Consider the following 20,897-nt stretch of genomic DNA (forward strand, 5'->3'; position numbering starts at 1 on the left):
CAGTTCTAAATTTCTATGTAGTGTATTACAATAGGGGTCTCCCAGTTTCTTAATTTGGGTCTAAAGATGATAAGGGAACCAATCCGGTATTAATTCTTGTTGCTAAAGATAAGTAAACCTACTTATCTCAAGCAGATTTGAAGTCATTTGAAGATTGAGTTCTTCAATCAGCTTCTTGACTGACCATAATACATAACTAAACTATTTTGGATGCAATCATCATTAACACTTTGTTTTGATACAGAAATTTATCAACACAACTTAAAACATAAATGTCATGAGATTGGGCGATGAAATAATTTTTCTTATTTATCAAAAAATAATAATAATCTATGTTGGGATCCTTTTTGTTGTCACACACATGTTTGGTTTTGATTTGCTAGTACTCTTTCTCCCTAAACTCCTAAGTATTTTGTGCATAGGGAGGTGTCAATTAAATTACAAGACTCTTGATGAATAATAATCCTCAATTAATAATGAGCTATAAATGAGGGAAAGAAAAAATTAGGTGCAATAAGCTAAAAAGACTTGATCGTGTGTCAAGTTATATTTTTTAGGTGCAATAAGCTGACTTGGCACACAATGATTAGAGGGTGTAAAACAAGAGTTTTACATCCAATCTGTATTGAATTTAGTCACTTCTTATTATACTGCTATATTAAGGAAAGACTCAGCTCTAGACCTGTTTAGAACACTGGGTATTAGCATAATTCAAACTTTGGGTAGAGAAGTTTATGGGAGGTTAGGATGATTATGTTTGTTGTCAAGTAGAGCAATTTGGTTTGCCCAGTTCAATTTGGCTTGTTGGTATAAGAGTATTGGCATCTTTTGGAGTTGATAAATTTTTGGGTTTATGACAGTGGACATTAACTGTGATTAGGCTAGCATTATATGCGGATATGAGGTTGCAAATGAAGTTTGTATCTTGGAGTGCAGAGTGCAAACATCTTCCCCATACAATTGGGCTTTCTACGTATGCATAGCTTCCATGGGCTTTACAAACACTCCAAGCCTACTTACAAAAGTTTCCCCATAGAACCCAAGAATAAATAGGAAAAACACCCTCTCTTAGCCCCCAAACTAAAATTCTCATTATTTGAGAAACAAACACACACACACACACACACAAGGGAGAGGGAAAGGGGTTCTAACACAAAAGCACACCCCAATTCCACTCAAAAGCCATGGTAACTTTTAAAGGAGGGTAGGGCAAGTTATACTACACACAACACACTCTCTTAAGCAATATGGGACAATTACCCATTCTTTTTTTTGAGAAACAAACACACACACACACACAAGGGAGAGGGAAATGGGTTCTAACACAAAGGCACACCACAATTCCACTCAAAAGCCCCTTGGGCTTTCTATGGGCTTGGTCCACTTAAGGAAAAGTAGAAAGATGATTATTTGGGCTTACACCCGGATAAAAGTTTTATTACAAAAAAAAAAAAAAAAAAAAAGTTTATGAAATTTGTATTTATTAGAAAATTATAGAATACTTTTGAAAGTATTATAAATAGGTACTCCCCTATCACATGATCATTAAATTTCATCATAAATTTAATTAGTGAGATTTACTATTATATGAGAGTAATAAGTACGTATTTATGGTACTCCTTGAATTCTCTATAATTATCCATTATTTGTCTCATCCGAATAAATCAATCAATCAATCATCAATATATATGAATAGAGACTTTATGTGGGAAAGTACGAGGTTTTGCCATATAGCACTCTTCTTGAGAATTCTCTTGCATTAAAAGATAATGACTCTTTTTGTACTAAATAGCCATTAATTAAAAGATAATGCTCTTTTGCTTCCTTTAGTTCATTGTTTCAAGACTAGACACCAAATAAAAGATAATAACTATTTGTTTTCTTTAGTTCATTATAATAATAGTTTAATAGAAAGCATATAAACAAAATATGGTACTACTTCATCAATAACTATAAAATTAAAGTCAAAGAGAGGTTACGTAATCTATAATCTCTTTTCTACTAGTGAGATTGCTTACCAATATGTTATTTTATAAATAAATAAATAAAATAAAAATAAAAAATAAAAACCAATCAGCGTTCAGGGAAGGCAACAACTAAAGGAAGAAGATGAACCATGGGGTTGGGTAGCTAGGCGTAGTTGACAGGTTGAAATTAAAGAATATCCTCATTTGTTTGGATATTTTCATGTGTATTTGAGATGAGTTGGCAAGAAGGGCTATGAGCAGGTGTATATAATGGAAGAGAGGATAAAACCCAAAGTATTTGACTGCTATGTGTAATTTATAAAATTTTCTAGGTATATATGATGAAGATTTGAAAGATTTATGGAGAGTACTTTTTTTATTAAACATTGACATAGATGGTGGTAACTTTTTTCTTTTATGTTGAGGTCTATGATTTCTTAAACATTGTAAAATGTATCTGTCTCATTTCCCTTCTTATAATTCATGACAAAGCACTAAATGACAAAAGATACCCAGTTTTGGAATCGAAAAATGGGTAGGGACTAGGTTTTAGTTTGAACTTAGTTTTACTAGCAAACTTTGTAGGTTAGTCATGACTAACAATAATAGTATACTATTGATGAACCCAACGGATTATAAGATAATTTCTTATAGATTTTTTGAAAATGCACCAGGCATCCCACAGAATATCGGCTAGTAGCATTTAAAGGGTGGCTTTGACTTGGCCTTGGTTTTATATGTGTTCATGTAGTTTGGGAGGTATTACTTGCTTGACATGACCCACTTCATCTACTCTTGGGGATTGGGCTTTAGGGATATTCAAGTCCATAGACGTGAAGTTTATCTGGTTCAGCTCGTTATGTAGGGCTCTAAAATATACCCAAACAATGTACTTTGGTGCAAAATTATGCACCTAACATTCTTGCTACCAAATGTGCTACGACTTCAACTACTCAACACTAACTCGCCGTCTTAGAATTAGCAAAGCTTTTATTTTGTAATTTGCTGGTGTTTCCTTTGTTCATTTTGCAGCTGCTGTTGGTGAATCCAATGGCTTCCCAACCGGTCAACCAGTAATAATAATTCTATATTATGGGACAAATTTAGGCCTTAATTTATTAAGCCATGTGATCCAGATGACCAAAAATAATACTTTAATATAGACCAAGAGTAACAATCGGTTTACGATTTATATTTTTTATTTTTAATTTGCATATGGATTAGGAAAGAGACACTAAGAACACATTTGTCAAAGATTTTAATTTGGGTACGTATGCAAGTATTTAAAACTTCCAATAATTAATATGGTGCATCACCTAATGACTTTGATGATCCCCCAACATTATATAGCTAGGGAGTTAGAGCTAAACAGTGCACTGCAACCAGAAGTTAAACATGGAAATTCATCAACTATTCTTCTACCTTGTGGCTCTGTCTTATTTTTTTGCTAGCATTGAAGGTCTCAGCAGGAGTGATTTTCCGGATGGTTTTGTGTTTGGAGCAGGGTCAAGTGCTTACCAGGTATGTATGCAGCAATGATGATTAATTACCAGCTCTAACATATATGTATAGTGTTTTTGCATTAAGTATGTTAGGTGTTTCAAATCTTTTTCCTTTACAGTATGAAGGAGCTGCATACCAGGATGGCAAAGGGACTAGCATATGGGATACTTTCACTGCGACACACCCAGGTCTCAGACTCTCTTTTCTTTCTCACTCTCTGCATCAATGTTTTCATTGGTACATTAATTCTTTGCAAGTTTCATTCTCCACATGATTTTAGCGGATTGTGTTTTCAAATGTTATAGGACTTGGAACACTGAATGCAAGTTAACATTGAGTTCATTTTTCTTACTGTGTGTGAGAGAGAGAGAAAGAGACCAATGCAAGTAAACAATGGTAATAACAATTCAGTTGTTGTATGAAGACAAGTAAATGTTGGAAAAATAGTTTGAAAGATTGCACAAATTAATTAACAAAGTTATAAATCAATTTCAATAATATAGCAATACCGTAAAATAAGGATTTGCTCAAATCAATTAAACAAAATCAATAGTGTAGAAGCAAACTAAATCCGTTGTTCTTAAGTAGCGATTTTGCCTCCATTAGGAAGACCCCTTAGTGCAAATGTCTCAGGCGATTGCTCTCTAGAATACAACAGCAACTCTGCTAATATGCACTCACAAATAGAGTTTCAAACTCATCATTGGATACCCAATATAAATAGATTGAAGAATACAACAAAAACAAAAAACAAAAAAAACATAAGAAAAATTAGAGTATCAGTCTATCAGATAGCACTTTTTTTTTTTCATAATTTGAATGAAACCTTACCTTTGTTTATATAGGTGCACAGTTTAAAGATTTCTTTTTTGGAAGGTGTTAACAAACCCATCATAATATTTGAGAACTTCCCATGACACTGACCTTTGTTTTGGAAGGTGTTAACAAAGTCTACTGATACTTTTTGAAGGCATATTTGCCAATGAAGAGCAAGAGTTTTGGAAAGATAGAAGAGATTAAGGAAGGGTAAAAACTGTTTCAAAAAGGAGTTGAAAATTATGAAGAATGAGAAGGAATTTTTTGGGGTAGGTGGACTTGATTCTCACTTACCATATCCATCAATTTGGTCAATAGCAATACAGGTGGCACCACATGTCACCTACCCAAAAATTAAATTTATTATATTTCTTTTTAAATTTTAAAACATATCCAACAGTAAATACTATTTTATTGCACATCATCAACTAGTCAAATTTTAAAAGAATATATTAATATTTATAGTAAGACTTACTCCAAGCTACCTATAAGTATGCTTAGTAAAGTAAAAAATTCCTATACTATAAGGTTTGGAACACTATAATACAATAGGCTCCTGAGCTCTCATATCTCTAACATTTACATTGTGTCTTTATTCTAAATCTTAGGACTAAGAGCATTCTCATTAAGAATGCTAAATGCTATAAATGCTAAATTTTAACATCAAGTTTGCAAAAAGCACCAAAAAGTAAGCTACAACAAACATGCTAAACTTAAAAAAATTAAATAAATAAATAGTAACTGAGCTACAGTGAGCTTTCATCTTTGAAAGCTCACTGTAGCTCCAATCTTAAAAAAAATATATTATTATTTTAATGCTTGTGGTGGAAAAGGTGGTTTGTGTAGTTGTTTTTTATTATTTTAATGAGTAGTTTATATTTTTTTAAAATTAAATGGTAAAAAAATAGAACCTTTGATGTTGAGTGTATTGTAAAATGAGTAGTTAAAATTGATAAAGTGACTTTTTAAAATGCTAAATACTAAAATTTTTAAAAACTTTGATGGGAATGTTCTAACGGTGACCGATAAGTATGAAACAATCAAATCCTCCTCGGAAAATTACATGTGCACGTGAATCTATAAATGCCTGTTTGTTTCAGCTTTCTCAACCCAAAAAACACTTTTTGAAACTATAAATATAATATATGCATTTGGTGATGTCTAAAAAGCAACTTTTTAGAAAAAGTTGCGTTTTGAAAATGTGAAAAGAATGCGCATTCTACCAATGGAGTTGTGAGGAGCATTTTCCAAAAGCCCGTGCACGTTGATAAATTTCACTTTTACCACACATCCTTCTTATAGTTATGATAGTTTCTGAGAAATTTTATGTTATCATGATAGAAAAAATTTTGGACCATAGCACAGGGAATGTAGCTGAAGATTTTTACCATCATATCAAGGTATGATTTACTTCACTTTTCCTTGAGCATCTTACATAGTGCAAAAGAGAAATATACTTTCTTCATTTACCCTTTTTTGTGGGGTTAATTTGATAAGAAAACTTAGCTTTGTTTCAGGAGGATATAGCTCTAATGAAAGAAATTGGCCTAGACTCCTTTAGATTCTCCATCTCATGGTCTAGAGTACTTCCTAGTAAGTTCATCCATGATAGTTCCCTTACCATTTTACCTAATATGGTAGCTGTAAGGTTGAATTTATTCAACCATCTAATTGGCTTTATTCCGTGCCAAATTTGCTTGTAATTCAGCATTTAGTAACCCTGTATTTAGGTGGGATTGTTGTAAGGGTAGTGAGTGAAATAGAGTGAAGATTGCTCAAGAGTGTGCAAGAAAACAGAGTGTCGCGGCTGGGACTCGCGGGTGGACTCGCGGCTGCAAGTCGCCAGAAGCTGCACACGTGCCAAGCATGCTGGAAGATGAACAGTCATGCTAGCTGGAGCACTACAGGACAAAACAGGACAACTGGCCATACGGTTAACTCGCGACTGGATCTCGCGACTTGGTCAAGCCGCGAGCCACCCCTGTTTTGGAAAAACCTGACGTTTCACATTCCTCTTCACTCAAGTATAAATACCCCTTTAACCCACGATTGAAAGGGAGCTTCCAGAGAGAATTTTGAGAGAGAAACCCTAAAGAAAAACCAGATTGTTTCACCCACAATCTATACCTTAGAGTCTCATCAAATTCCCTCACTCTCTTCCTCTCCATTGTCAAAACCTTGAGAGGCATTATACCAAACCTGGTTCTCACCATTATCATCTCTATGAGACAGTCGTTTGGAGCTCTGGGAAGCAGTTAGGAAGGAGCCAATCTTCATTGATTGATGCTACGGTGTAGTAGCGGAATCCGGGAAGCTAGAAAAGAAAAAGGTTCGGCGCAACCTCGTTGGAGCAAGAAGCCTGGAGGGCTTAGGTGCACTGGGTAGATTAGGCTTGGAGGGTCTATTGCTGTCCTTGTATCCCAACTATATTTTCTAGTGGATTGATTACCGCTTGGAGGGCGGCGGAGAGGTTTTTCGCCGAGGTCTTCGGTTTCCTCTTCGATAACACATCGGGTGTTATCTTTGTGTTTGCATCTTCCTTCCTCTCTATCTCTGCCTTTACATTATCTGCTGTGGTTTATTTTGTTATGGCTTAGATAGTTGTTTAACTAATTTCAGATTATAGCATATGTTAAGTTTCCGCACACTTGTTGTTTGACATATTGCTTGTGTTGGTTAAGTTAATTTTTGGGGGTCTAAACGTTCAAAAGTGTATTGGTACACGTTTTTGAACTTTCAATTGGTATCAGAGCGGGTACACTGCTGTTTGGTTTCATTACCATTTGTGTGATCCTTGACTCCCTTTTTGAGATGGATAGGTCTCAATCCCTTAATGCACCTCCATATTTTGATGGAAGTAATTATGCGTTTTGGAAGATTCGTATGAGAGCTTTTCTATGCTCTATTGATGAATCCGTGTGGGATGCTGTTGAGATTGGTTGGACCAAACCTGAGGCAGCCAAATCCACATGGGATAAGGCAGCACTTGCTGCATCTAATGCTAACAGTAAAGCACTAAATGCTATTTTTTGTGGTGTGTCTCCAGATGAATTTCACAGGATTTCTCACATTACCATTGCCAAAGATGCATGGGAGATTCTGGAAACAACTTATGAAGGCACGAAGAAAGTGAAAGACACCAAGTTACAAATGCTGACCACTCGGTTTGAGGAGCTTAAAATGAGTGAGGATGAGTCTTTTGACTCTTTCTATGGGAAGCTAAATGAGGTGGTTGTCAGTAAGTTTAACTTGGGGGAGAAAACGGAGGACTCAAGGGTTGTAAGGAAGATCCTTCGATCACTGCCGGAAAGTTTTCGTGCTAAAGTGACAGCCATTGAAGAGAGCAAGGATCTTGACGACATCAAGGTACAGGAGCTGGTTGGTTCTCTACAGACTTATGAGATGTCGCTGCCAAATCAACGGAAGAGTAAATCCCTTACTCTAAAGACCATTAATGAGAAGGTGGAAGATCAAGGCTCATCGGGAGAAGATGTGGTTGACAAAGATGTAGCCTATCTTGTTAAAAACTTCAGAAAATTTTTGAAATTCAAAAATAATGGAAAATTTGATGATAAGAGAAAATTCCAAAATTCTGGAAGGGAGAAGAGGGATTTCAAAAGGAAAGATGGAAAAGAATCCCAATCCACACAAGGTGTCACTTGTTTTGAATGTAGCGGGCATGGACATTTTAAGAAGGAATGTCCTAATTATTTGAAATCGAAAGGCAAGGTGTATGCCACGACCTTGAGTGACTCAGATTCGTCTGACTCAGAATCTGAAGAGAGCTGTGATGGAGAAGGGAACTATTCAGCTTTCATGACTATTGCTCATGTTGAGTCTTCGGATGAGTTGAATTTGCTTGTTCAAGACCTTGGAGAACATAGTGATGATGACTCACTAGGAATTGTTGAAGAATCAGAAGCTGAAGAAGAAGAAAGCACAGCAACTCTTCAAGAAAATTACAACTCACTCTTGGAGAAGTCGGGTGAATACACAAGGGTAGCCAAGGCCGCTGTGAGAAAAATGAAGAAGGCTGAGGAGGACTACAAAAGTCTCCTAATCCGGTATAGGGAGGCCAAATGCGAGATTGAAACACTGAATGGTGAGCTGTCCGAAGCTTACACTAAAGTGAGATTTCTTGAGAACGAGGTGATGCAAGCAAATGCTAAAATAGAGAGGGTCACCACCAAGAAGCTAGATGATGTTATATCTTCTCAAAAGTGCTTTTCAGACAAATCCGGACTGGGATATACCGGAGAAAGTAGTTCAATTGGAAATGTCACTAAAGAAGTGAAGTTTGTAAAGGCCAAAGATCCAGTTGTAGCTGACCTTACTGGTGTGAAGCTCGAGGTGGAGGAGAAGAAGAATGTGGTGGACCAACGGATGCTGAATCATCGTAATCAGTATGTGGGCAGGTCTGAATCCCGTGCCAAGTCACGTCCACGACCACAAAGAGGTCCTAAAGGAACGTATGTGTGCCATTATTGCGAACTTCAAGGGCACACTCGACCAAATTGCCAAAAGTTGAGAGCAAAGAACAGTGCAACTCCTCAAAGGTCAGGAGGACCCAGAATTGATAGGAGAACTTGGGCAGGTGATCAATCTAGAGAGCAAAATGGAGATCCCGGAATGATGAACGTGATGAAGATGATTGGTGCATTCACCAACTGCTTGGAAAGCTTCTCACGAAGGTTTGAAAGCCCTAACTCCCGTACCCAATCCTTTAAGGAAATCACCCCAAACGCAAGTGACGTGTGGGTGAAAAGGGGTACTCACGCATAAACATTACAACATGTCCATGCATTAATACTTCCTATGCTTTGTGACTATGTTTGTTTGGTATGCTTGTTGTTTTTTTGTTCTTGGTTGTTTGATTATTCTCTTGTGAATATTTCCTAATTTTGTTTTATCATTCTTTTTGTTTCTTGTGTCAAAAATCCAAAAATCACATAAAAAATTAGAAAATCAAAAAGCTTGATTGACTTTGTTGTGTTTTGTCTCAAAACTTGTTTTGCCTTGTACCTTTGTGCTAATGGCTGTGTGTATTTTCGAGCATTGCTTGTTTTCATGCACTCATATCACTGTGGGAAAAATCTTGAAATCTATGTGATTGTTGTAAATAGATCTTCAAACTTGTCATGAATGATTAGTGAATGGTTATGTTGATCTTGAAACATGCATAGACTTGTGTCTATATATCTTCCCACTTTTTATTTTTGTTTTGCTAAAAAGAGCTCACCAAATGTAAATCTCCAAATGAAAAGAGATTTTGAGCTGCAAAAGCCTGTCGCACATTCTAGTATTTGACTAGGAAAAAGGGTAAGCGACCTTATATTAAAAGTGATGTTTCATTCAAAAAGGCCAAAGGCCTGTTCTTCAAAGAGAAATGTTAGAGATGATTGCCTAAGATCAAATGCTATGATTGTTAGTGGAGTCAAATGAAAAGCTCCAAGTTATGTTATCAAGTTATGTGGGAGGTCATATATTCATATTTCTATAACTGAGATTGGTCACATGATCTAGTGCTAATTGTGTATGCCTTGGTTGAATTGATCATTGAAGCTTCACATTAGACAAAGGACTATCTCATTGTTGATATCCACACACAACACACAAGTTTATGTTCAATAAATTCCATATTCATTTGTGTGATTGTACTTGATAAAATGTGTTTTTCACATGCTCAATCTTTGTTAATTCAAGCACAAAAAGATTTTTGAGTGTTTTAGGTGTTTTTGGAAAGTATTTTGTTTGAAAAATCTGAAAATTTCAAAAATACAGTTTTGCCCTGTTTTGGCGGCTCAGTCGCGGGTATGTCAAGTCGCGAGCCACAGTCGCATCTTCGCTGGTCATTTTTGGCGACTTGTTCGCGAGTGGAAGGTCCAGTCGCGAGGTTCACTCAGAGATTTTCGCGACTCAGCTCGCGACTCACTCGCGGGTAGACCTTCCAGTCGCGAAAAACACTTAGAAAAATTTTTCAAAATTTTGTTCTTGAGTGCTTTGGCAGCTTGAGCTGGCGACTGTGTGGCGACTTAATCCAGTCGCGAAAATCGCGTGTTTTGCAGAAACAGGAGCAGTTTTTAAACCTCTTTCAGTTTTCCCTCGAACTTTTGTAACTGTTCATCTTCTCTTTAAACTGTTCTTCCTCCCAAACTCTTCGTAAATCCATTTTTTCAAACCCCTTTGGTGCTTCGCTTCTTATCCAAATCATCAAGAAAAGGTATGGGTTTTGCTTTCTCAATCTCCGTTTCTTTTTCCTGCATATTTCTGTTACTGTTTGAACTGGTACTGTATTCGTTATACTTATCTCTATGTGTAATGGGTATGGAGTGTCTTGTTTGATATTGTTCTCACCTGTTTTCATGCTGAGCAGTCACAATGTGTATTTCATTGTTCTGATTTTTGCCTATGATTGAATCTGAGAATCTTTTCTGAAATGGGTTTGGTGTCTATTTGACTTACTCATTACACTTGCCTGAATATTGATGTTGGTGTTTGGTTTTGGTCACTGAGTGGTTATGATAACATAATGTATGTCTCTCATCCACGTGCTTCAGTGTGGATGTTTGGTTCCTTCATGTTTGAAATATTTTCCCCATGTTCATGCCTCTGATGGAGTGATTTATGTTATCTGCTCTAAATGTTCAAATGCTGTATCTTATTGCATATCATGGTCAAGTTAACCTGTCTCAATGACAGTTTTGTCAGTTGTGTCGTCTATCTTTGTCTTGGTGCACTTTTACCAAGTTTGATACACGTATTAGTTTGTGCTTCTGTGTGTTGTTGGAAGTTTTGGTTGAGTCTGCACTATCTTCAGTCTGGGTTTATATATTGAAATATTGTTTGCACTGAATCTTGTTGACAATTTTTTGTGGGGTTTTGTTGCTTGGTTCTTTTCTGTTGGTCTGTTCTCTTGCAGATGTCTCGTCGATCTTCCAGGGGTAAAGACATTGTTGCTGACGAACCAGCAACACCAGTTGCTAAAAGAACTCGTCTATCATCTCAGGCATCTCAAGATCCCAATGAGGATAGATTCAGAGTTCCCCTTAACTCACACGCCTACTCAAATGTGTTTGACAAGTCAACCACTATAGTGGAACGGGCAGTAGAGTTCAACACCTTAGGGACTACTTTCATCCCTCGAATCTTTGAGAAACGAGACTGGGCAAACTTGTTCGGAAACTTTGATGATCCAATGGATGAGCTGGTCAAAGAATGCTTCTCCAATGCAACTGATCTTGGACCAAACCTCATTTTCTGGGTCAGAGGAACAGAGTTTTGTGTTACCCCAGACTCCATCGCAGATCTTCTCGGCATCACCAGACCTCAGAATGTGAATTTAACTCCCTATGATGAACGAAATCCAGAGGTTGGAGAAATTTTACAAATCCTAGGCCACGATCATGAGGTATCCAGTGCAGGAACTTCCATCAGCACCGCAAAGTTTGCACCTGAGCTGACCACACTGAAGTTGATCATGTTCACCAATCTCTACCCCCTGTCCAACACTACATTCATCAATCTTGGGAGAGCTATATTTCTGTGTGACCTCATTACAGGAGCCCCCATTGATATATGTGCTCACATCTACTACAACTTGAGGAAGACCGCGTGTCGATCTACAGCTCGAGGAATCATTCCATTTTGCAGTCTCGTCATGAAACTCATTCTTAGTGCTGGCATTATTCCTCCTGCAGATGGTAAAATGTTGACTCGTCAACGTCCCATTTCCTTGTTCACTCTTCAAGCGAGCAGAAGTCACTCCTCTAAATCACCAAGAAGTGCTCACATCTCTCCGGTTACTTCATCTGCCCCTGACTCAGAGACACCTGCACATACCACATCTGCATCACGTGCTGTTCCTGAAGCTTCACCGGCTGGTATTCCGCAAGCACAAACTGCTTCTCATACTGACAGAGTTGGCAGTGTACTTGAGCATATTCAGAAACGCGTTGATGAGCTTGTGGCACTTCTCTACTCCACAAACAACCATGTCCAAATGCGCCTCGAGACTATGGAAAATCAGCTAGATGAGATTCAACGAAAGTTAGACGAGAGTCTTTAGCTATTCGTGACAAAAAGGGGGAGAGCATTCAGTAAGGGGGAGAAAAGTTCAAAGGGAAGTGTGCATAGTGATAGGGGGAGTACACACATACTTTTGACATACTTTTGTTTTTAGTCTTATCTTCTAAACTTATGGTTCTTATGGTTTTGATACACTGTGTTTTGGTGTATAGCTGTTTCTAACTCATTTCATATACTCTTGGTTTAAACTTTAATATATGTTGATGATGTTATTCAGGTATTTGTTGGTTTGTACCCATATGCTTTTGTAAGCTTTTAGGGTTATTGTTTTATGCATAGTTTGTAGGCTTTATGGTTTGTACCTTGCTTAAGTGCAGCCTTTATGCTATGTTGAAATCAGTACTTTAATCTAAATGTTCTGCATTTTGGTTTATGTACTGTCACTCTTGTGCCCTTGTAGGATTGTTCCTAGATGCATATGCCTTGTGTGCTATGCATTGGTTGAGTGTTGAGCATACAAGTGTCTTGCCTTGTGCTTGTTAACTTGTATGTTCTTGTGTTCATTCCAAGTGTGAATGAGCACCGTGATCACTACCTTGTGGTGTTCACTTGGTTGATCAAGCCATGGTTTGTTTATTAACTCCATCTTTGCTTGATCACATTCTGCCTGTTTCATATGCATTTATATTTTTCTGCTTACAATGATCATGGTGTATTGTTGTGTTTCAGGAGTTTATGTTCATATGATTCAAGTGCTTCACAGCTTCTAGAGTTAGGTGTGAGTGAGTTTTGTTCAACTGTTCCCAACTCACATGTTAAGTCTAGAGTCTGTTTTAGGGTTTTGTCACGGAATAGCCAAAGGGGGAGATTGTAAGGTTGAATTTATTCAACCATCTAATTGGCTTTATTCCGTGCCAAATTTGCTTGTAATTCAGCATTTAGTAACCCTGTATTTAGGTGGGATTGTTGTAAGGATAGTGAGTGAAATAGAGTGAAGATTGCTCAAGAGTGTGCAAGAAAACAGAGTGTCGCGGCTGGGACTCGCAGGTGGACTCGCGGCTGCAAGTCGCCAGAAGCTGCACACGTGCCAAGCATGCTGGAAGATGAACAGTCATGCTAGCTGGAGCACTACATGACAAAACAGGACAACTGGCCATACGGTTAACTCGCGACTGGATCTCGCGACTTGGTCAAGCCGCGAGGTCAAGCCGCGAGCCACCCCTGTTTTGGAAAAACCTAACGTTTCACATTCCTCTTCACTCAAGTATAAATACCCCTTTAACCCACGATTGAAAGGGAGCTTCCAGAGAGAATTTTGAGAGAGAAACCCTAAAGAAAAACCAGATTGTTTCACCCACAATCTATACCTTAGAGTCTCATCAAATTCCCTCACTCTCTTCCTCTCCATTGTCAAAACCTTGAGAGGCATTATACCAAACCTGGTTCTCACCATTATCATCTCTGTGAGACAATCGTTTGGAGTTCTGGGAAGCAGTTAGGAAGAAGCCAATCTTCATTGGTTGATGCTACGGTGTAGTAGCGGAATCCGGGAAGCTAGAAAAGAAAAAGGTTCGGCGCAACCTCGTTGGAGCAAGAAGCTTGGAGGGCTTAGGTGCACTGGGTAGATTAGGCTTGGAGGGTCTATTGCTGTCCTTGTATCCCAACTATATTTTCTAGTGGATTGATTACCGCTTGGAGGGCGGCGGAGAGGTTTTTCGCCGAGGTCTTCGGTTTCCTCTTCGATAACACATCGGGTGTTATCTTTGTGTTTGCATCTTCCTTCCTCTCTATCTCTGCCTTTACATTATCTGCTGTGGTTTATTTTGTTATGGCTTAGATAGTTGTTTAACCAATTTCAGATTATAGCATATGTTAAGTTTCCGCACACTTGTTGTTTGACATATTGCTTGTGTTGGTTAAGTTAATTTTTGGGGGTCTAAACGTTCAAAAGTGTATTGGTACACGTTTTTGAACTTTCAGTAGCAATTAGTGAATCACATTTAAATTGACTATGTCATTCCCAAAAAAAAATAATAATTAAAAAAAAAAAAAAAAAAACTAAGGATAAGAATTCTTGCTGTTTATATTGTCACTGCCAAAGTACCAATGATATTTTTTTTTTTTTTTTTTTTTTGAGATTACTAAGTATTTTTAATATAGGTTTCCTAAAAAAAAAGTATTTTTAACACACATACATATAGGGAGAGTGAAGAATGTCTTAAAAAAATTGACAGTAGTATATATTCAAAAGGACATTACCAATGATATTTATGATATAAATAAATGAAGTTCATTTTTGTCTTATAGAAGGAAAACTTAGCAGGGGAGTGAACGAGCAAGGAGTCAAATTCTATAATGAACTCATTAATGAGCTCCTATATAAAGGTAAACTTCATTTGCCCTTCATCCCAACCTTTTCTTTTTTGGTACGTCCCTTCCTAATTTCAGAATAATGAGCAGGTATACAACCCTGTATATTTCATTGGGACACTCCACAAGCACTTGAAGATGAGTATGATGGATTTTTGAGCATCGACATTGTGTAATTCTGACATACCATCAACATTTGATTAGGCAATAGCCAGGGACGTGAGAGAGACAGACAGAGATATACTTCGTGTAATTTTTATCAATGTTACATTATTCAACAAATTTTTGTTGGATGTGTTTTTAACAAAACAGTCATTTTATCCTCTAATAAATCAGCAATGACTATCATGACTATGCGGACTTCTGCTTTAAGGAATTTGGTGATAGAGTAAAGCTCTGGACCACTTTTAACGAGCCAAATACATTCAGTAGTGAAGGGTATGAAACTGGTACCATAGCACCAGGTCGATGTTCTAGCTATGTAGGAAACTGCACCTTTGGGAACTCAGGGATAGAGCCCTACATGGTAGCTCATCATATCCTTCTTTCTCATGCAACTGCTGTAAAATTGTACAGGAAAAAGTATCAGGTTTGTGCCTAAACAAGAATGTTCAAAAATTATTTTAGAAGGCTTTCACTATCTATAATGAGCAATGCTAGAAACATGAAAAATAAAAAAATAAAATAAAAATCACAACTTTTTTCACAATTTTTTGAGATAATAAATTATGATTAGTGCAATATTACTTTTACATAAGTCTTCAATTGATACCACTTTTATTGTACACTAGTTGTATTATGTCAGCTTGATAGTTTTAATCTTTTTTGTATAATTAGACTTATTGGCCTATAATAATATAATTATACATGGATACATATGTACATACACAATTTCAGTGGAATAAAAAACAAATTTACATATATAGTGTTAGGATGCTTTTGATAGAGGGTTAATTTTTTTATAGGCTTCTCAAATGGGAGAAATTGGAATTACAGTATCAACGTTTTGGATGGTGCCTAAGTACCAAACAATTGCTAGTAGCAAGGCTGCCTCTAGAGCTCTTGATTTTGCATTTGGATGGTAAGTACTATGACTGGAATTTTCTGCTAGAAATGTGAGGAAATAGGAAACCTAAGCTAGGATTTATGACATGCAAAGAACAGAAAAAGAAAAAGAAACAACAAAGACCTATGCACACACATGAATACCAAATTTTGCATGATTCACCCAGACTTATGGTTACATCAACAGAGTTTTTGAGGTTTTAACGTCTTCCACTACAGGAGTTTCAAAGTTCATCTATATATATATATATATATATATATACATGTAATATCCTATTACCTAGCTACATGTACGTGGAAAACTACAATAACAAACGTAAGACAAGTCTTCCCAAATATTAGAAATATCCCCAATAATTGTACAGATTCCAATTTTTCAGAGATCTACTACCCCAAATCCTTGACAAAACCAGTAAATTTGATCATGTTCCCCACGTCTCATCTTGATATAAATAAATGAAATGAATTTGTTTAGTCCAGTTGATGTTTGAATAATTAATTAAAATATCACGTAACCTTTACATAAATATGTGATAAGTTACACTATTAATGGTTGTATCTTTAATGACAATAATCAATAATGCTCTTGAATATCTTGTGTGTTTCCCAATTATCATTGATAGTGATTATTTTTATGAAATTCATCATCATCAGTATTACTATTATTACTTGTCTAGGTTTGCTCATCCTGTTACTTATGGTGACTACCCTAAGTCCATGCGTGCTTTGGTCGGAAATCGACTGCCCAACTTCACTGTAATACAATCCAAGATGGTAAAGGGGTCTCTAGATTTCCTTGGAGTAAATTACTACACTGCAAGATATGCAGATGACTCCACATCTTCTAGTAGTGTAAACCTAAGTTACACAACGGATAGCCATGTAAATCTAACCAGTAAGTTCAAAAGCCACAGCCTTATGATTATAAAAATTACGATAAAAATACAATACAAACTTCATATTTTTCTGTAGGTATTGTAGCTTTGGTTTTTTAATTAAATTCAATAACATGATTGCAATGATCAATGAAGTGCAAAAAGTGTTGATTATCTTTCCCAACAACAGTATAACTACACGGTAAAATTTAATTGGAGATACTAAAGTATATCACCCAAGAAATTGAATGTAACTATTTAGCTTAAAAATTATGAGGTTTTCACTTACACAGTCACACAATTTGTTGCCATATGCAGCTGAGAAAGATGGCATTCCTATTGGTGAACCGGTAATCTTTCTCTCTCTCTCTCTCTCTCTCTCTCTCTCTTAGCACAGCACTTTCATATTGTTATGTTGAAATTTATTGAATGTGATCATACTCAATTTACTAAGTAAAGAATGCCATAAATGGTTAATTTTGTAGACCCCTTCTAGCTGGCTTTACATTTATCCAAGGGGAATTCAAGAACTTATTCTATACGTAGAGAAAAATTTCAATAATCCACCTATTATAATTACAGAAAACGGTAAGACAATCTTGTATTCCCTCAAAAAATATTGTACTAAAAATTTTTAATCATGTATTTGTGCATCTATTCTTTTCAGGATTTAGTGATGTAAATAATAACTCGTGGACAATCCAAGATGCTCTCAATGATAGTTTAAGGTTAAAATACCACCAACTCCATCTATCAAGTCTCTTAAAAGCTACCAGGTGAGTATCGATTTATATACATTCATATATATATATATATATATATTGATAAAATTCATTGTGTAGTGATGTAGAAAGAATATAGGTGTCTATATTTATCATTTATTAATTTATTTATATATATAAAACCAATCAGAGAGAAAATTCGATTAGAATTCAAATTAAATTTCAATTGGAGTCTAATTTTGTGTTATGTGTTCCTTCAAAACTTTTTAATTTTTGTGTCAAGTGAGTTAATTTAGTGCAAAATACGTGGAGTTCAATATAAATGAACCATAAGAAACTCAATTGTATATCTAATTATATTTCTAAATTAGAAGAAGAGGGAGTTTGAAAGATTATGTTTTCAAATGCCATTTGTTTGTCTTGCTAAAAATATTTTAAATTTATCAACTTTTTACATAATACTATAAACAATCGTTATTTATTAGGCAATAATTTATATATATGGTGTGTGTGTGTGTCTTTTTAATTGTGTTTGTATATATGCACGGGGTTTTAAATTAGTTTTAGTAATTTTATAAGATATGACCTTATTTCCTTGATTCTAAATGCTTTTAAAACTTTCCTACTCAATTAGAGTCCTATTTTGATACTATATCCATTAGAATCTGTCTAGGATTATCTTTACTTGGGAAATAAGTTTTTTAGAGCCTTTGAATAGACTGGCAATCTGTAAAAGAAAAAAGAACAATACATTTTCAATGAAATTGAGGATTCTTTATTTTTCGTGGATTCTTGATTTTTTATTTTTTTTTCTTTGTGAATGATAAGGGTCTCCAACAAGAACTATTTCTTTTACACTTTTGTTTTGCGTCACGTAGTAATTGTTATGCACACACGCACACTTGTGAGTGAAAGTTCCACATCTTTATATTAAGGCCTCAATTGAAGTTTTTTCAAGGTTTTATCTCTGATAGGTAACAATGGATAACCATAATAATAAGGCCACAGGCAAGATTGCAAATGTAAATTAACAAGAGACCAAAAACATGTTTTGCATTAAAATTGTGAAAATTTTTCTGCACATTGCCTTAAAGATATGGATAAATGGCATAGCTTTAATTATCTATAAGTTCCAATGTCAAAGATATTAAGCAGTAATTGAGGCTTTGGTTGCAGGGCTAGAATCAACGTTAAGGGATACTATGTTTGGTCATTTCTTGATGACTTCGAATGGGAATCGGGCTATACATATCTGTTTGGCATCAATTACATAGATTACAAAAATGGGTTGACAAGATATATGAAACATACTGCTTTATGGTTCAAAAAATTCCTTCAAAGGGAGAATCTCACCACGAGAGTATCATCATTGTTGTACTCTGATCAGTAATGAAATTTAAAGTAAGTGATTTATTGTATTTACTATAATTGTAAGAAGGATTTTACTAATGTGTACCCTTAGAACATATATTAGTAAGCCATTTTATAAAACTTTTTATAGAAAAATGAAAAAGAGATTAACGCTATTTTGACAACTTTTTCAATTTTCTATAAAAACTTTCTCAAAATGGATGATGATCAAAAGGGCATACATTAATTAGACCCTTGTAAGAAATATGAACTTGTACCTTCCATTTTTCAAATCATAATATTGATGATGGTCTTGTATGACAAGTGAGCCGAAGGTCAAAGACTCAAGAGGCTAATAAATTAAAGCAAAAGGGATTTCCATTTGTAATTACATAGCAAATGTGAGAGTCCATGATCTACAAAGAATTTGCAAGCCTGGCCTATGTATCATTTTAAGTAATATTCTCCCCTATGCTGAATATTTTGTTGCTCCTGTTGTATAATCTTTTTCTTCTTCTTTTTTCTAATAATATTTTCTACCTTTTTTACTAGAAAAAAAGGAAAAAAAAAAAAAAAAAAAAAAAAAAAAAATATATAGTAAGTTTGAAGTTATTGTTTTATTTGTGATATAATTGGATACAGAAAATTCAATTAGTGTACAAAACACTGATGAACGTTTAGACTCCCAATTATAAAATTACCAACACAAGCTTATGATCAAACAGTATATGTGCGGAATATGAAATATAAGCAATAACCAGATTGGTAGAACACTCTAAACCATAAATAATTACAAACACAGTAACAATTAAAAGGTAAAGAGTAAGGGAAGAGATATGTAAATACAAAAATAACATAGCGATGTGTTATCGAAGAGGAAATCGAAGACCTTGGCGAAAAACCTCTCCGCCGCCCTCCAAGCAGTAAATGATCTACTAAAGAATATAGTTGGGATACATGAATAACAGAAGACCCTCCAAGCCTAATCTACCCAGTGCACCTAAGCCCTCCAAGCTTCTTGCTCCAACAAGGTTACGCCGAACAATGGCTTCTTTAGCTTCCCGGATCCCGCAATAAGCCCATTGCATCAACCAAGTAAATTGGTCCTTTCTAAACTACTTCCCAAGCACCAAAACACCTCCTTATTGATATGAGTATGGTGAGATAAGAATTTGGCAAAATGCACCTCTCAAGGATATGTCAATGGAGAATGTGAGAGTAGAGGAATTTGGAGAGTCAAATGATGAAGATTGTGGATGAGTCAATCTTGTTTTTCTCTAGGGTTTCTCTCTTAAAATTCTCTCTAGAAACTCTCTACATTTCATGGGTATAAGGGTATTTATAGTAGAGTGTATGAGGAATGCGAAAAATCAATTTTCATCCATACAGGGCATTCTGGCGACTCAACCTCGCGACTGGAACGAGTCACGAGTCTGAGTTGTGAGCTATCTGCCTGGTCAGACTGGAATTTTTGTTATATAGTACTCCAGCTGTCGTGACCCTTTAGCTCCCCTACATGCTCCACATGTGTGCCACTTTGGCGACTTGTCAATTGCGAGATCCAATCACGAGACTCCTTTGACTGCACTCATCTTGAGTTTTCTTCACACTCTCTCACATACAACTCTTACATAAATCCCACCTAAATAAAAAGTATCTAATTGCTAAATTACAAGCAAATTTGGCACAGAATAAAACCAACACATGATTGAATAAATTCAACCTTACAGATACAAAGTTATCTTTTAATTATTCAATCGAAGAGTTCTAAGAGATATGCGAATAGTTTTTTTTTTTTTTTTTATCTTCTAAAATTATATTTTTATCCTTAAAGAGAAATGATTAAATGAGAGTGAAAACATTTAAAGTCTAGGTTTTCAGACTTTCACTTCCCTTACAAATGAGAGAAAAAGAAAAGAAAAGAAAAGATACAAAATAGGGAAGTCATATTAACAAAAGTCCATACAAAACGATAATATACAAGAATTTTAAATTATGATGGTTAATGTAGTGTTTAAAGCTAGCCTCTTAATCATTTTTTATGAACTAAACTTAATTTTATATATTAGCTTAACATTTAAGGATTTTAGCCCATTTATGTGGATTAATTTGTGTTCCAATATGATGCTAATAGATTAGACAAAACAGTTTCCAACGATTTGTTAAGGTAACAAACTTTCCCCCTTTCAAATTTCAGTTTTGAC

The 20,897-nt window shown here is 35.6% G+C and overlaps 1 protein-coding gene across 3 annotated transcripts; it reads left to right on the forward strand.

Annotated features, from left to right (window-relative positions):
* The first annotated feature begins 3,356 nt into the window (after positions 1-3,356).
* LOC126724093 (beta-glucosidase 17-like) lies at positions 3,357-19,184 on the forward strand. 3 transcript variants are annotated; one of them, XM_050428304.1, is made up of 13 exons: positions 3,357-3,488; positions 3,589-3,658; positions 5,628-5,686; positions 5,804-5,879; positions 14,619-14,696; positions 14,772-14,853; positions 15,018-15,270; positions 15,647-15,762; positions 16,424-16,641; positions 16,940-16,971; positions 17,107-17,209; positions 17,289-17,397; positions 18,520-19,184. In XM_050428304.1, the coding sequence occupies exons 1-13, from the start codon at positions 3,363-3,365 to the stop codon at positions 18,731-18,733; spliced, it is 1,536 nt and encodes a 511-aa protein (XP_050284261.1). In that variant the 5' UTR covers positions 3,357-3,362; the 3' UTR covers positions 18,734-19,184. The 3 variants fall into 3 exon arrangements, with proteins under 3 accessions (XP_050284261.1, XP_050284263.1, XP_050284264.1); XM_050428306.1 differs by lacking the exons at positions 5,628-5,686; positions 5,804-5,879; XM_050428307.1 differs by lacking the exons at positions 17,107-17,209; positions 18,520-19,184.
* The last annotated feature ends 1,713 nt before the right edge of the window (positions 19,185-20,897 follow it).

The sequence above is a fragment of the Quercus robur genome, chromosome 4 (genome assembly GCF_932294415.1).
Source record: "Quercus robur chromosome 4, dhQueRobu3.1, whole genome shotgun sequence".
Taxonomy (NCBI): domain Eukaryota; kingdom Viridiplantae; phylum Streptophyta; class Magnoliopsida; order Fagales; family Fagaceae; genus Quercus; species Quercus robur.

Excerpts from the sequence above, each read along its gene's own strand:
- LOC126724093 (XM_050428304.1), top strand. The coding sequence starts at position 3,363 with ATGGAAATTCATCAACTATTCTTCTACCTTGTGGCTCTGTCTTATTTT. Across the intron at positions 3,489-3,588 it reads CAGGGTCAAGTGCTTACCAG|TATGAAGGAGCTGCATACCA; the intron begins GTATGTATGCAG and ends TTTCCTTTACAG. Across the intron at positions 17,398-18,519 it reads AGTCTCTTAAAAGCTACCAG|GGCTAGAATCAACGTTAAGG; the intron begins GTGAGTATCGAT and ends CTTTGGTTGCAG.